At 50.4% G+C, this 16488-nt stretch overlaps 1 protein-coding gene and 1 long non-coding RNA gene across 29 annotated transcripts in view; both read right to left on the bottom strand.

The window, feature by feature from the left end:
* Nucleotides 1-561: 561 nt before the first annotated feature.
* On the bottom strand, nt 562-6662 carry LOC146398024 (uncharacterized). The gene is made up of 3 exons (XR_014820800.1): nt 6357-6662; nt 2259-5314; nt 562-1290 (listed from the first exon to the last, which is right to left on the bottom strand). It is a non-coding gene; the product is annotated as an uncharacterized LOC146398024 (long non-coding RNA).
* Nucleotides 6663-9638: 2976 nt separating this feature from the next.
* The window catches only part of SLC39A11 (solute carrier family 39 member 11), a 445093-nt gene continuing 438243 nt past the window's right edge, over nt 9639-16488 (bottom strand). For all 28 annotated transcript variants that reach the window (XM_021066702.2, XM_084983768.1, XM_084983772.1 and 25 more), the window contains 3 exons: nt 15529-15627; nt 12584-12742; nt 9639-11306 (listed from right to left, as the gene is read on the bottom strand). In XM_021066702.2, coding sequence (XP_020922361.1) covers nt 11228-11306; nt 12584-12742; nt 15529-15627 — 337 coding nt within the window. In that variant the 3' untranslated portion in view covers nt 9639-11227. The remainder of the gene's footprint in view (nt 11307-12583; nt 12743-15528; nt 15628-16488) is intronic.

Genomic DNA, 16488 nt, shown 5'->3' with positions numbered 1-16488 from the left:
GCTCTGATTAGACCCCTAGCCTGGGAACCTCCATATGCCACAGAAGCAGCCCAAAGAAATGGCAAAAAGACAAAAAAAAAAAAAAAAAAAGAAGAAATCTCTGGAGCTTCCATCGTGGCACAGGGGAAATAAATCCAACTAGGAACCATGAGGTTGTGGGTTCCATCCCTGGCCTTGCTCAGTGGGTTAAGGATTTGGCGTTGACATGAGCTGTGATACAGGCTGCAGATGTGGCTCAGATCCTGCGTTGCTGTGGCTGTGGTGTAGGCAGGCAGCTGTAACTCTGATTCAATCCCTAGCCTGGGAACCTCCATATGCCGTGGGTGTGGCCCTAAAAAGCAAAAAAAAAAAAAAAAAAAAAAAAACCCTAGTTGCATCCATGTTGCTACAAATGACATTACTTTGTTTTTTTCATGGCCGAGTAGTATTCCATTGTATACATGTACCGCATCTTCCTTAACCATTCATCTGCTGATGGACGTTTGGATTGTTTCCATGTCTTGGCTCTTGTGAATAGTGCTGCAATGAACATACAGGTGCAGGGATCTTTTTAAATTATAGTTTTGTCTAGATATATGCCTAGGAGTTGGATTGCTGGTAGTTCTATTATTTAGTTTTCTGAGGAAACTTCACACTGTTTTCCGTGGTGGTTGTACCAATTTACACTCCCACTGACAGTGCAGGAGGGTTCCCTTTTCTCCACACCCTCTCCAGCATTGGTTATTTGTAGACTTACTAATGATGGCCATTCTGACTGGTGTGAGGTGGTGCCTCCTTATAGTTTTGATTTGCTTTTCTCTAATAATCAGTGATGTTGAGCATCTTGTCATGTGTCTATATCTCTTCTTTGGAGAAATGTCTATTTAGGTCTTTTGTCCTCTCCTCGACCGGTTTGTTTTGTTGTTGAGTTGTATGAGCTGTCTGTATACTTTAGAGATGAAGCCCTTGCCAGTTGCATCATTTGCAACTATTTTCTCCCATTCTGTAGGATGTCTTTTCTTTCTTTTCCAATCGTTTCCTGACCTTGCTTTTTAAATTATAGTGGCTAAAGGAGACTTGGCTTTGCTTTTTTTAACCTGACAGCATAAAGGTGCGTAAGCTTCGGCCCGTGTTGGACAATGAACCACCCATCTTAGTCGGAAGGATTCCAGACCAGCATCTAGTGACATCCATGCCCCAAATACGTATGTCTGCGGTCGTACAGATTTATGTCACACAATGGAGATCAGGTAGACTGGACAGAAGGTGGTTCCTAAACTCAGGACACATTTTGATCAAAGCTGCAGGGAGCTCCCGTCGTGGCGCAGTGGTTAACGAATCCGACTAGGAACCATGAGGTTGCGGGTTCGGTCCCTGTCCTTGCCGGGTTAACGATCCGGCGTTGCCGTGAGCTGTGGTGTAGGTTGCAGATGCGGCTCGGATCCCGAGTTGCTGTGGCTCTGGCATAGGCCAACAGCTACAGCTCTGATTCGACCCCTAGCCTGGGAACCTCCATATGCCGTGGAGCGGCCCAAGAAATAGCAAAAAGACAAAAAGACAAAAAAAAAAAAAAAAAAAAAAAAAAAAAAAGCTGCAGGGATGGTTTTAAAGAAGACATCACAGAGATTTGCTGAACAGAAGGAAGGGCAGACTGGCTAGCTAGAATGGCTGGCAAAAATCACTTTTCACCTTTTAGTGCCCCCAAGTAAAGCACCCCCAGGACATTGTTATTTCTGCAGGGTTTTAAAGAGAGCATCGGTTCCACTTTTTTTTTTTTTTTTGCAGCATATGGAAATTCCCAGGCTAGGGGTCAAATCAGAGCTGCAGATGCTGGCCTACGCCAGAGCCACAGCAACACGGGATCCGAGCCGCGTCTGCAACCTATCTACACTACAGCTCACGGCAACACCAGATTCTTAACCCACTGAGCAAGGCCAGAAACTGAACCTGAGTCCTCATGGATACTAGTCAGGTTCGTTACTGCTGAGCCATCATGGGATCTCCAGCTCCTTTTTTTTTTTTTGTCTTTTTGCCTTTTCTAGGGCTGCTCCTGCGGCATATGGAGGTTCCCAGGCTAGGGGTTTAATCGGAGTTGTACCTGCCGGCCTATGCAAGAGCCACCACAACGCCAGATCTGAGCCTGGTGTTGCGGTGGCTGCAACCTACACCACAGCTCACCGCAATGCCAGATCCTTAACCCATTGAGCGAGGCCAGGGATCAAACCCGCAACCCCATGGTTCCTAGTCGGATTCGTTAACCACTGAGCTGCAATGGGAACTCCTCCAGTTCCATTTTTAACTGGTACATGGCTCACACTAGTGGGATTGGCCGAATCTTTTCCTCCTGCTGTTTTTGTTCTTAGTGGATTGAGGTGGCAATTAGAGATGTGATATCAAAAATCACCAGGTAATTCCTGAATCATCAGGCCTTGACATCCAAATGCCTAGGTGCTAACTTTCCTTCTGATTGACAGGATGCCAACCTTCTTCTCAACCTGAGCCGGCTCATTCCTCTTTATACTCGCCAAAAATCTAAACGAAGAATGGCACTGGCCCATGCGTGGGACACAGGCAACACGGGAAGTCAGTGACCGAGCGAAAAAGCAGGGCACCAGAGGCGGATGGGAGAGATCTCCAGGGGCCAACCAGTGGGGACCAGCCTCCCTGAGCAGCCGAGGAGGGAGGAAATGGATGCTGAGTGTTTGGTGGGAGAGGCCGGGTATGGGTGCCGAGGGCAAGTAGGGCGTGCTTCTGGGGAGCCTTGTGCCCTACTTGTTTGCCGCACTTTTCCAAACCACAAAGCCCTGCTGGGCGCTCCCCTGCCAAGGCTGATCACAATCTGCCGTGCTATCTGCATTGTCATCTCTCATGCAGACACACAGTCCGTGCTGTGACTTCTCAAGGCACTCCCTGGGGACTCCTGCCTTTTCCCAAAGCCAGGGTGGTAGGCCTCCAGCCCACAGCACATTTCTGCAATGGGGCCAAGTGCACCCCCATTAAATTCCCTGTCTCCTTTCCTACCTGCCCCCCCCCCCACATCCTACCACAATCCAAACCTTAAGATGAGGCTAAAGCATCCACCCATTTTCATCCCCGGCTTTCACAATGAATATTCATAAATGACAGAGTCCCCGGAGGAAAAGATCTAAACCTGCCTCTCCCTTTAACCTCCACGGCTGTGTCATCACTGTGTCTGGTGCCTCTGTCCCCCGAGGGCGAAGGGAGGTGGCCCTCTGCCTGGGGGAGCCGTGAGCAGGAGAATGGGAAACTGACATCAGAGTTTTTCTGGTTTGGAAAAAGAGGATTTGACCTTTCAGCACCTGCCAACCTGATAGGTTTGCCAAGACTTTTACACGTGCCAAGAATTCTACATTAAATAAACACACACACCCTATGTCACTCCTCCCCCTAAACAGGCATAACCTATTGGGTAAGCAAAAGAATACACACACACACACACACACACACACACACATGACTGGGTTCCTTGGCTGTACTGCAGATATTGACAGAACACTGTAAATCAACTATACTTCAATAAAAAAAATTTTTTTAACAATTTAAAAAAAAACAGATCTTAAGAGGGAGGACGATGTGGCTTCATGAGCCTTTCTGCTCTCTGCAGCATGATCCCTTTTAATCTCTGCCGGATAACCTGAAACATCCCTTTACACTGACGTTTGGGTTCCAAAGCGAGAAAGTTAACGCTCGACTTTGACCTACAGGATTTTTGTTGTTCTTATTACACAAGTCTTTGAAACGCATGTTGAATGTACAACTATGTGTGTGTGTATACATATAAACCAAACACTCTTTGAGGGACTTCCAGGTCTATACCATCTTATAGATCCCGTCAGTGGACTCTGTTTGGGGGATGCTATTGCCCTTGTGTCCCTTTCTGTCCTTCTGCCTGCAAACTGCAGCCACTGGCTGAGCTTCGACAGCCACGACCACGGAATTCGCCATGTTAGGAGCTGATCGGTAAATGTTCCTAAGTCAAACTAAAGGCAGCGACCAAAAGTAAGACATCTCTGTTGCATCCCAGGACGGGCCTACCTGGAAACAGTAACCTGCATCTGAATTATTTTTATACTTGGCTCCGCTATGCTCATAAGATGGGGTGGAAGAGAACAGACTTGCTGATGCTGCGCCCCAAGTACCTGGCATCTCCAATTTCTGCTCCTGGGTCATGTAAAGAAGCCAAGAGCTGGCCACAGCCCTGACCCACCGTTTTCGGGGATCAGCCCATGGAAACTTCTCAGAGAAGGGCAGGGCAGAAGGGCCAAGACTCCCCAGGACTCACGCAGCACCATTCATCTCTCTCGACAGGTGTCCTTGACTCCAACCTCCTCCCTGCTCACTCAACCCTCCCCGCCTCCCACTGCACCATTCTGAAGTGTAGATGCAAATCAGAAAGAGAATAAAACCATATTGTACCTGCCTATAGTTTATTCTGTCACGCTTATCCTGACTGATGTAAAAGATGACCGTGAACCCATGACACCAACTTGTGTGACCCGGGCTTATGAGCCCAGAGACTATGGCAAAAGTGACAGGATGGCACTCGTGTGATGACGGTACATTATACAAGACTCTCCGCTTGCTAGCAAACTCACCCAGAGGCTGGCTTGGTGGCATCAGCTGCCATGTTGGAAAGCCCAGGGTAAGGACTTGGAGACGGCCTCTAGGAACTGCAGGAAGCCCCTAGGAACTAAGGAAATCCTCCAGCCAATGGTCAGCAAGAAGCTGGGGCCCCAGTCCTACAACCGGCAGGAACTCACTCTGCCAACCACTTGAGTGGGCTTAAAGGCAGAGCCTCCGGATGAGACCACAGCCCAGCCACCACCTTGACTGCAGCCTTGTGAGGACCCACTTGAACTTGGTCCCAATTCCCAACCCAGGGAAACGGAAATAATAAATCACACTGCTTTATTTAAGCCACTCACCTTGTGCTAGTCTGCTCTACAAGAGCAGAGAACACATACAATGACCAGTTCCTACCAAGTTACCAAACAGGACCAATGTCCACACAGAAGAAATCTGCAGATTCATGAACCATTTCTTTAAGAGCAGTCTCTTTTCTTTCAACCTGTATCGCAGGCGTGGTAGTAAATGAACACTCTTACATTCCTTATCATTTCATATATTAAGTTCAGGAAGCATCTTCACTGAAAAAGCAGAAATGGAGCAATTCCTGTTCCAGAAAAGCTATGATGACGTACAAACCAAAGCACTGACCTTAAATCAGTTCACTGTTGTTTTCCACGGGACACCCTTCAGGCTGTGGTAGTGACCAGCAAAGGCTGCAGACCCAAGTGCATACTGAACTCTAACCCTAAAAGGCAAAGGTCAAAGAAAGGAATAACCCCTTGCACTCTTAGTGCACACCTAGAATGCTGGCAGAAACCAGCTACAGGCCTCTCCTCTCTTGGCATCGTCCCCCAGGCTTATTCTATATTTTCATCCTTCCCTGGCACATCTTGGGCTTCTTGGAGTTTATGGCTCTTGCAATCAGTGAAGGGAGATGCCAGCCTGGCCTTAAACCCCAGGGCGGGGGTCCTCATCAACTCCATACAGCCTAGATCCACACCCCTCCCTGCTGGATGGAGAGAGGCCAGGGGGAGACATTAATTTTGTGGCTCATAGTTTGCTGGAGACTAGAGACTACATCAGAAAAGACCCCACACAATCTCCACTCTGATCTTTTAATCTGAGGGAGGATGGTGAGGGCAGGGATCTTGGGATACAAGTCTTCCCTGTACGAAGAATCCCATCAATCACCTTTGTGCTGTTCACATGCCTTTCCTTAGGCCAACATGATACAATAGCCCTTTTAACTCATCCATCCACCTGTGTCTTCGGTGTCTTGGAACAGAAGGCCGCAATAGTGTCCTAAGGATGCTAGGGGGCATGTGCCGTATGTTGGGGGGGGGGGTGCTGAGGCTGTGCAGCCTCACCAGCAGCTGCAGAGGTCTCAGTGACAGCTCTTGGGGAAAGACGGTGGCTATGCAAGGTCAAGAGGATGAGGGAAAAAAAGAGAGAGAGGGAAGGGGGCTGAACAGAATCCAAAGGTGGGTTCAGGGTTGGTTTCCCACAACTCTCATTGACAGCCCTGGTCCAGCTTCTCTCCTGCATCCTGCAGGACAGAGGGAGGAAAAAAGTCCTCTCTCCAGGTTTAGTTCCTCTAGGAGGAGCTTCCTCCCGCCCAGGAACACACTACTGAGCTGAGGTGTGTTAGGGAGATGGTCAAAAAGTGAATTCACGGCATAGGACTCCTGAAGTCGTGCTGCGGCCTCTAAATCCCCGGGGACTACAGGCGTCCCTGCCCTGCAAGCTGCGTGAATTAAAAGCACACCCGGGACCAGAGGTGCACTTACCTTAAAGCCAGTGGAGCCTCAACTGCAGGGACGCTGGTTCACAGTGGCCCCCTCAAAGCCTTGTGTTTAACTTTGTGTGTTGTACTTGTGAACTATTTTCCTCAAATTGTGTAAACGTCAGATCCCCCAAACTCGGGTGCATTCTTGGAAGGGACAAGCTGGGAGCAACCCGCTGCAGATGGCAAGGAGCCCCGGGAAACCACGGGCCCCTTTAGTGGTATGGCCAGGCCTGGCCCTTGGCAAGTGGGGCCACAAGGGACGCGAGTTGCGTCTGTCCGCAGGCGGCGACGGAGGGAGGCGGGTCTCAGGGCGCCGGGAGCGCCGCCCACTGCGTGCGTGCAAAGCCCCGCCCCCGGCGCAGCGCCGGCGACCCCCCTCCCCCCCCCCACCCCCCGCCGCCCCGCTCCCTCCGCGGAGGCAGAAGCTCGAGGCTCCAGCGTGCCTCTGCTCTGTGCCCCAGGGAAGGGTCGCACCGGCAGGCTGTTGGCCGAGCCCGGGACAGTAGCCAGGGGAGATGACACGAGAGCTGGGGACCCTGCGCCTTTGGAAGACCCTGCCGGCGCACGGCCGGCCCGAGATGTGTAGGTTAAAAATTGGTGCTCTAAACACCTGAGATCGGTGGCTTTTGTTATATGTAATCAGATAAGACATTGTAATTGCTTTGCCTAAGGGAGTCACCCTACAAAAGAAACCCAGTTCTCCCCCACGGCTTTACCTGTCCAGGCGGCAGAAGTGATGGGGTTTTATCCCAGCTCGCTCCCACAGGGAGGGCGGCGGCACACTCAAACCAGGGATGGTAAGGACTTGGAACCCACATCATTTCAGGATTTTTCTAAACCTTACTGACAAATTTGAGGGGAAATAGGTGTGGGGATGGGGGAAGAACACACATGTAAGGTAGTCTCAATTTATTGATATGTAATCGTTACAGAGATTCAGTGTTCACTGTGCTAGCTTAAGAAGGTAGGTAGGAGTGGAGTTCTCTTGTGGAGCAGCAGGTTAAGCCTCTGGCCTAGTCACTGCTCGGTTTGCTGCTGTGGCTTGGGCTCGATCCCTGGCCCAGGAGCTTCCACAGGCTGCCAGTATGGCAAAGAACAAAACAAATCAACACAAACAAAAACAAAACAAACAAAAACCATGATCTTTCCCTAGACCTGTGGGGACAAGGTCATAAAAAATTTAAAAAAAAATCTGAGAGTACATTCTGGGCCTCAGTAGACTGACGGTTGGACACCAGGGGATTCTTTGTGAAGCATCAATTGTCATCCGTGACCCAAGATGTCCGTCAGGTCCTAGATCACCTAACAGCCTTACAAAATCCAATTACCAGGTGGAAATGGCTTAGCTGGGCCACATTTCTTCATGTGTCTGTTCCTATTCCTGACCCTTCACCACCTCAACAGTGGCTTCAATGGCAGTGTCCCAGTGACTAAGGGGAACAGCGGCTGAGCCTAGTGGACAGGTGGCTCTGTGTGCTATGCTGGCTCCGTCTAGAAAGGGACCTGATGCTTTCGTCCCATTGAGGACAGTGCTGAAGAGAAAACCTCCCGGTGGGGAGACTTCTAAGCACACATTTCTCTGACCACGCTGCTTGGAAGAAAAGATGGGTTGATGCAAGAAGCTATACCAGTTTATGAGCAGTGACAAATGGTCTGGCTGAATGAATGGTCGAGCCCTCGAACGAAGCAAGATGAGAGGTTTGGTGACAGAGACATTTGGGAAGACAAAGATGGCTGCGCCTCTCAGAATAGGACAGATGTGAAAATAACTGTCCCTCGGGGAGAGTGAAAGATCATCCAAAGTCCCCTCTGTGAAGACTTAAAGTGGCCAAGACGCTATAAGATGCCAGCTTCTTTCCCCAGGGACATCGTTGCTTTCTCAACTGATTCAAGAATAAAAGTGGCCAAGGTGCTGAAGACAGACCAACGCGTGGATGTGACCACCTAGCCATCCGTCCCCTTCAGATTTTGCCACTGAGCGCGCATCGGATCCGCGATGGCCCCTGGCCCCGGATTCTAATGATATTCTAATAGTCCCACATACTGCTTGCTGGCAGACTGCTCCCCGGGGACTTCTAACTCTATAAAAAGGCAGAGATTTCTCCTCCCAGAGGCAGATTCATATGTCACAAGGGTGACTTGGAATCACCCTTGTGTCTGTTCCTGTCGTCATGACTGCCCGTATAACATCGCTTCTGACCGAGGAAGCCACTTGACCGTCCAAGAGGAAAGGCCAGGGGCAGCTGTCCTTACAATCGGAGCCCATCAACCAGGATCAGCCATCTGTTCTGCACTGGGACATGAATTACCAAAAGTTTGGTTTCACGACTAGCTCTGAGTGAACATCTAAGGAGGTTGGAGATACTGTGCTTTAAGATGGGTGTTTCTTCAGAATGTGTGTGAATGATTAACACGTGGTTTTATCTCTTCCATCACCAGTCTAAGCGCATCTGGAAGAAGAATGGGGATCGTGCCCCTCCAATTTAGGGACTGACTCTCACTCTCTTCAACATTGGACTCCACCTGCTAGAGGTTTTGAATCCAAGAAAGGAGTGGTCCACCCCCAGGGCAGCCAGTCACTAGGGAAAAGGGAATTAGGGAGTATAAAGTTTCGACTGCATGGAGGATAGCTCCATTTTCTAAGCAGAAAGATTTTTTTAAAAGATAAAGGAATCAGCATGCATGCAGATGTTAAGCAGCAAAAGAGTGAGGCTGTGATAAACTTCAGTTTTTCTTTCTTTTGGTTCTCCACCATCTGAATTCATTCCAAAAACTGGACAATCCATTATTGTGTTAGTCTTGATAAGAGGGCAAACCAGCTAGTTCATGGGCACAGAATCTAAGCTCAGCCAGCTAGATGTTCCTGCCAGACTTTTGAATGTGAAGCCAGGACTCAAAGACTCAGGGTGGGTTTAGAATCCTTCCCGTGGGGGTGGTGGTAGCATCAAGGGGTGGCAATAAAGGTCCAATATCGAAGGACTGTGTCATCCAAATGAAGCTGTTTTTGAGATGCGATGGGGCCATAGTCTCTGATCTTTTCTTGGGTCCAACCCATTTTCAAGCCTGACTCTATAGATCCCAGGAGCCCCCTCTTACTGTGTCTAGGGAGTCGGATGCTCTTGCTTGCGACCATGCATCTAGCGAGCCCTTCTCATCTGGGCTCCTTCCTTTGCCTCTCCTGGTGTTGGGCAGGGAAGATGTTAGGACTAACATTAGTCAGCTCTGATATTAACAACCCTGGAAAGAAGCAGTTTTGAGAAGGACTTGGGCATGGCGCAGGTCGTCCCCAACAGTACCCCCTTTATTGATATTCATCACAGTTGTGAGGTCTTATCCATCAGAAAGAAGTCTGCATTTTGTAGAACTACATACAAAGACATAAAAATACACATGTGCCCACCACTGAGCCAATGAACCTCAACCAGTCAAACCTTTGAGTGTGTCTTCCGTTTTGATCATCAGTGCTCTGAAAGAACATACATAGATGCAGCGTAGGGTCTTAGGGCATTCACAGGACAGTGTATTCACCCTTGGAAGCAATGCGACACGTCAACGCAAGGCAGGCATTGCTCACCCAATGCCAGAATACCTGGCTATTGAGCGGAGCCCGCTCAAGGTCCCATATGCTCTTTTGACCAGAGGGGAAGGCAGGCCTTTGCTATATCTGAAGCAGACAAGTCATGTCACCCCTGCTGGAGAAGCTGTGCGCAGGAAGGAGCAGTTGGCTTCTAAGTCTCACTCATGTCATTCTTCAGGGTAACTTTAGAATGCTCACTTGGCTCAAATTTACCTTAAAAGAGGAAATTTTCTAAAAAACGAACTCTTCTTTTCCTACTCCCCTTCCTTTCTCATTCTGAGCTCTCTGGCCAAAATCCAGCAATGCCTGCTGTAGCTTAAGAGGTCTGGGTCAGGATACAGGTACCAAATGGTCAACGGAGAAGGATCCAGTGCAGATTCCAAATATCTTTCACCCACATAAATTAGCTTACATGGTTCCTGCCACAAGTAACTGAAAGGTTTGCGTTCTAGCCGTTTGCTGGTGTCCCCGAGTGTCTTAGAGAAATGAAGGACTCATCAAAGTACACACCTGGGGATTTGAAAACCATGGCAAACCAGGTTGCTCTGGGAATTCAGAGAGAGCAGAGGTCTCTGATCAAAGCTTCGCTCTGCCCTCTTTTCACAGGGCCCACTGTGCGTTCACAGTGGTTTTAATTCCCTTCACATCCATGAGTCAATCTTTGCCTTAAAAAAAGAGAGAGAGAGAGACTAGCCGATTTGCTTCCCTTTGTCTGAGCCTCGTCCCACATCACATCTCCCTGCGGGGAGGCAGAGGAAGGTATGTTCCTCCTTAGACCTTGGCAAGCAGGGTGCTTTGTCCAGGATGCTCCAGCTCCAGTCTGGATGGGGGGATCAGCAGTGAAAGATCAGGAGGGACGGAGGAGCGCTGTCCTAGCCATTCTGCGCCCAGTCACTAGGCAAGGATGCTTAGGAGACGCCTCTCTTGGTAGCTTGCTTCTGTCAGTGACCTTGAGGAGTCAGCATTGCGTCTAGCGAGGGAGACTGAAGGTTACAAAGGCAAAGATTTCCCTGATCTGTAGGTCCTGGGTAACCCCACCGAAGAGCGATTCCATTTAGCGGCCAAGCAAAAATCTATAGTTCTGGGGCAACTTGAAATTCCAAATAAAACCACTATCTCCCACAAAAGAAAACTAAAAAGACTGTCTTCTTATAATCACAGTCAATCAAGGTCATGAGATGAAAGGGGGAAGGGAAGCATGTTTTCATGTGAAGAAAGAGGCTTGCGGTCCTGCAGAAGCCAACCATGGCGGTTTGCCTGTGCTGCCTTCCCTGGGGTCCGGAAGCCTTTCAGCCCTAGCCCAGACCAACGTCCAGCGACATCATCACCACGAAACCCAGGATGGAGGCCCAGGACGCCAGCTTGCCGTTACCACTGGAAGGGAAGGAAGCGAAGAAAAGTCAGACCTCGGTGCACCACAGGACACTGTCCAGGCTGAAAGCATCCTCCACGATGTCCAATTCCAAGAGAAATATACTACTTCTATGAATAGTCATAATATTGGACTTCCCATCCTGGCGCAGCGGAAACGAATCCGACTAGGAACCATGAGGTTGCGGGTTCGACCCCTGGCCTCGTTCAGTGGGTTAAGGATCCGGTGCTGCCGTGAGCTGTGCTGTAGGTCGCAGACGCGGCTCGGATCCTGTGTTGCTGTGGCTCTGGCGTAGGCCAGCAGCTGTAGCTCCAATTCGACCCCTACCCTGGGAACTTCCATATGCTGTGGTTGAGGCCCTAAAAAAAAGGCAAAAAAAAAAAAAATAGTCATAATATTGACAAGTAACATTTACTGGGGCTCACGACATGCCAGGCAGACTAACTCATATAAGCCACAAGGATAAACACATGAGATCGGTACTATTGTTAGCCCCACTTCACAGGGGGGGAGACTGAGGCATAGTAAGAAATTTACTCACAGTCACCTATCATGGCTCTGAAATCCATGCTTGAATAATAAAGAGCGGCTATTATTTTTGGAGGCTATGATTTCGTCTGACCTTGTATACTAGCCTCAAAATCATTCTGCTATAAAAACCAAACGAAAACAAAGAGAGGAATTTCTTAGCCCCAATACTTGGCCTATAGCTGGACAATGAGAAGCTGGGTATAGAGCTTTGGTTAACATTTTAGAGCTCCTCTCTCCCTCATTCGGGCCCCAGAAAAATCTAAAGGTGGGGGGAGAGGGGAGGAGGCAAAGGAGGAGGGAGGAAAGAGGGAGGAGGGGGAGGGAGACAGAAAGGGGAGAGAATATCCAACAATAACAGTCTGTTTCTTGGGGGGAGTGGGGTGTGTATGCAACTGAATATCACTCTCCTCTCACTTACCTGCTACTTCTTGTTTTAGTTTCTAAGAGCACAGTTGAGGAGGAGGTGGGGATAATCTTGGGAAGGGGCAGGAAGGGCTAGAGTTAAAGAAAGGAGGAGCAAAGAAAGCGCAAGGAGTTCCCTGGTGGTCTAGTGGATAGGATTTGGCACTTTCATCGCTGCAGCCCAGGTGCCATCCCCAGTCTGGAAGCTTAGATCCCAAATCAAACCCCTGCATGCTGCAGCCAAATAAATACATAAGTAAAAAAAAATTAAAAAAAAATTAAAAGAAATAAAGGGTAGGCACAGAGGCTGGAGCCCAGGCAGATGAGGGAGGGGAAGCTCTCCTACCTGATCTGAGCTTCGGGGATGATGTCATCCATGACCACATAGACCATGGCGCCAGCGGCAAAGGCCAGAGCGTAGGGCAGGATGGGCTCAGCCAGCACCACCGCGAAGGCACCGAAGACCCCGGCCAGAGGCTCCACCATGCCGCTCAGCTGCCCGTACCTAAGGAGAGGACAGAGACACGTCCCACCACGGGGAGGGTCAAGCAGGCGCTCAACAAGCTCAGCCCGCTGACTCGGGCTAGAAAAATGGATGCATTTTCTTCCACGGCATCCCCTCTGGTGCGGTGGTGCAAAAGCTCCTCACGGCTTTTTGTAACCATCTCTTTCTCCTTCTCCAACTCTTATTACACAGTTACAGTAGACACTCCGTGGTTTATGCCAGAGATTTAAGTTTCCCACGTTGTCTTTTTAAAATGACAGCATTACTGACATATAATTCACATACCAAATGGCACACCCACTTAGTGTGTGTATAGTTTGGTGGTTTTTAGTATAGTCACGAGGTTGTGCAACCCTCACCACGATCTAATTCCAGAACATTTTCATCACCCCAGAAAGGAAACCCCATACCCACCAGCAGCCACTCCCCATTCCTCCCGCCCCCCACAGCCCCTGGCAACCGCTAATCTCCTTTTTGTCTCTATGGATTTGCCAATCCTGTAGAGTTCCTACAAATGGAATCAGACGGTGTGCAATGCCTTTTACTGTCTTTCGCTTCGCATCATGTCTTCAAGGTGCATCCATGTTGTAACCTGTATTGGTACTTCATTCCTCCTGCGACTGCATAATAGCCCGCTGTATGGATGCACCACATGCTATATATCCATTCATCGTGATCCTGCCATTGTCTTTTGGAGGAGAGGACACTGACCGGGAGTGGTATGGACATCTCCTAAGGATGCTTATGCCTGGTGTGTCTGGGGGACCTTCTGAAGGACCTGCACCCCTCCACCTCTGCCCAAAAGGTGGACCTACCTGGCCAAGTGTATAGTGAGGGCCTGTCCCCACTACCTCCATCTCAGATTAAGGTGAGATCATGCCTTTTGAAAAATCCTTCAATTTGAGCTAGTGAGTGTGGGGTTCCGCAGCCTGAAATCCCATGAGCCCTGATTAAAACAGCCCATGGAGTTCCCGTGGTGGCACAGTGGCAACAAATCCGACTAGGAACCATGAGGTTGCGGGTTCAATCCCTGGCCTCACTCAGTGGGTTAAGGATCTGGTGTTGCCATGAGCTGTGATGTAGGTGCAGACACAGCTCGGATCTGGCGCTGCTATGGCTGTGGTGTAGGCTGGCGGCTACAGCTCCGATTGGACCCCTAGCCTGAGGACCTCCATATGCTGCCAGCGCGGCCCCAAAAAACAAACAAAAAATCCCCAGCAGCCGACAGGAGCACTGGGAATTCAGGGCCAGGAGATAAGTCAAACCCCACGGCTGAGCCCTACCTGCAAAAGATGCACGTACAGGCTGAGCACCAATCCACAGGGTATTGAGACGTCTTTCCCACCGCCCCTGGCTGTGGGCACTGGGTGAGACAGAGTGCCTCTGCGCCTCAGTTCCTTCATCTATAGAATGGGGGGAGATGACTTCCCCTCCCAGCTCCCTGCCCCCAGATGACAGGAAAGGACAGGGGATGCCCGCCCAGTCCCTGCTCCTCCCTGGCCAGGAGCAGATGTGGGCATGGGCGCCACCCTGTCGGCACTGTCGTGTCCTCGAGGCCAATACTTCTTGGTTCCATGCTTGCTTGCATGGCCCAGCAGGCTCTGCAGCGCTCAGGTGTGTACAGGTAAACAAAAAGTTTAATCTCGGGGTCTGGACACAGACCCCAGGTGCCCACCCCCTCTGTTCCTGGGCCGGGGAGCCTCTCCTGTGTGAGATGAGTCACGGCTGTCGGGCTCACGTCGGAACGCACATTAGCAAACACACATCTTGAAGGACCAGGATTTGTGTTTGCTCTGCCCTCCTCCAAACCTCTATTCCGTAGTCTCCAAAAATGGAGACAAGAGATGAGGGAGGCTGGAAATAAATCATCTAAGTATACGCAAGAACTCGTAAGTCGTAAGGCCCCTCCTTTTTTTTTTTTTTTTGGCTGTGCGCATAGCATATACATAAATCCCCGGGGCCAGAGACTGAAGCCGAGTCACAGCAGTGACAACGTCAGATCCCTAACTGCAGGGCCACCAGGGAACCCCTAGAAGGTGTTCTTTAATTGTTATGAGCAGTCTTTCAATGCTCTCGACATACATGCCGGCAAGGCGACTGCTTTAATAGAGAGGTGTTCTGAGGCTCAGAGACCCGAGGTGAGGAGCAAGACATTACAGCCTTGGCATCTTCACGGATGAGCCAGGTGAAGGTGACTTGAGCTGGTCATCTGACACTCTGGGCCATGCTTCTCTCCTGCGAGACCTGGGGACTCAACTTACAGGTCAGTGAAAAGGTACAACCAAGGAAGAGACTGGAACACCATCTGGGGATGATGAAAACACGAAGCGTGAGAGTCAGAGCATCACCTGGCCAGATGTTGCTGACATATCCTGGTCTTCGCCTTGACAAGGGTCATGAGAGGAGCTACTGCGATGACCCTTGGGGACAGGCTGTGGTGAATGAACCTACGTTTGGACGTGTGACGTGTAGAGTGACACAAGGACTACCTCAGTTCTTCCCACCCGAGGGGGAGAAAACCTGACACGGAATGGGGGCGGCCATCCCTGGACGGGTTTTGAAAACAGGAAACTCAGCCATGGGGGCTGAAGGTCAAGACATGAGTGTCTTGAGGTCTCTCCCAGCCTTGGGGGTGGAGGATTCAACCAGACTGTCAGTGCTTCCAGAAGCTCCAGATTCACTTCCAGGCTGGAAAGAGGTGGTTCTTCAAGGAAGAAGCCCAGAGGGGCACTGCTGGGCTTCCGACAGCACCCTGGCCTCTGCCGGCCAGCATCTGGAGCACTTACCAGAAGGCTCTCCAGGTGGAGAAGCCAGCTCCTCGCAGGGGAAGGCTGACAGCGAGGCCCTCCGGGAAATTCTGGATCCCGATTCCAATGGCCAAATTCCTGAAAGACGGAGAAGGCATGTGAAGGCAGCGGTCAGAATCGAGCACCCACAGAGACAGGGGTCCCTGGTCCCTCAGCCCCCCACCGTCCTGTGCTGTCCAGGTGGAGGAAGGAGAAAGGTTTGGGCGTGTGTGCAGGTGGACAAGACAAGGAGAGGGAGGGGTGACATGGGTCCTCCCCCGCTTCACGCTGTCCTTGGCCCCTGGAGACGCCCCATGTTTATGATGCTACCGCATCATAGAGAACACACTGGCTGCGTGTTCGAGGAGCCCACATAGCTGCACAACTCTGCACAAGTCATTTAATGTCTACACCTCAGCTCCCCGTATATAACACAGAAGAGGTTACATGGGGATAAAAACAGCAGCCACGAAAGGCTGCAGTGGCCCAAAGACCTAATACAATGCCCGTAAGGTTCCTGGCACATGTGAAGTGTTCACTACTTTTGGCCCATCCCCTTCCACCACGGAGATGGATTTACCGCGCTTTGTCAAGAGGCAACTTCAGACATGGGACAAGGAAGCACGGATGCAGGCTCTGATGGGGACACAGATCTGGGTCGGGGCTTGGCTTCCCTGTGGGCTCTCCAGGGCGGTCTGGCAACGGCACTGCACTTCTTGGGGGCCCCGTGAGCTCCCTGTGACCCTCTCTCCTTGTGCCTCTGCAGGACACTGAGGGGCTGGGCTGTGTGAACCTGTCAGTGGGTCAGAGCCAAGCCTCAAGAGCCTGCTCTGCACATAGACCAGGTATTGGGGTGCAAGGGAGGGAGAAACAGAATGAGATGGGGACCAAAGTGCAACGAGACCCCCAGGGAGACTGCCCCTGAGCACACGCATAAATTAAGAACCCTCATTCCGCATG

Source organism: Sus scrofa, chromosome 12 (genome assembly GCF_054392235.1).
Source record: "Sus scrofa isolate SSC_HxYL_T2T_F1_AM1 chromosome 12, Sscrofa_HxYL_maternal_Yorkshire_Landrace_v2.0, whole genome shotgun sequence".
Lineage (NCBI taxonomy): Eukaryota > Metazoa > Chordata > Mammalia > Artiodactyla > Suidae > Sus > Sus scrofa.
Note: the sequence above shows the minus strand (reverse complement) of the source record. Positions and strands in the feature narration are given on the sequence as shown.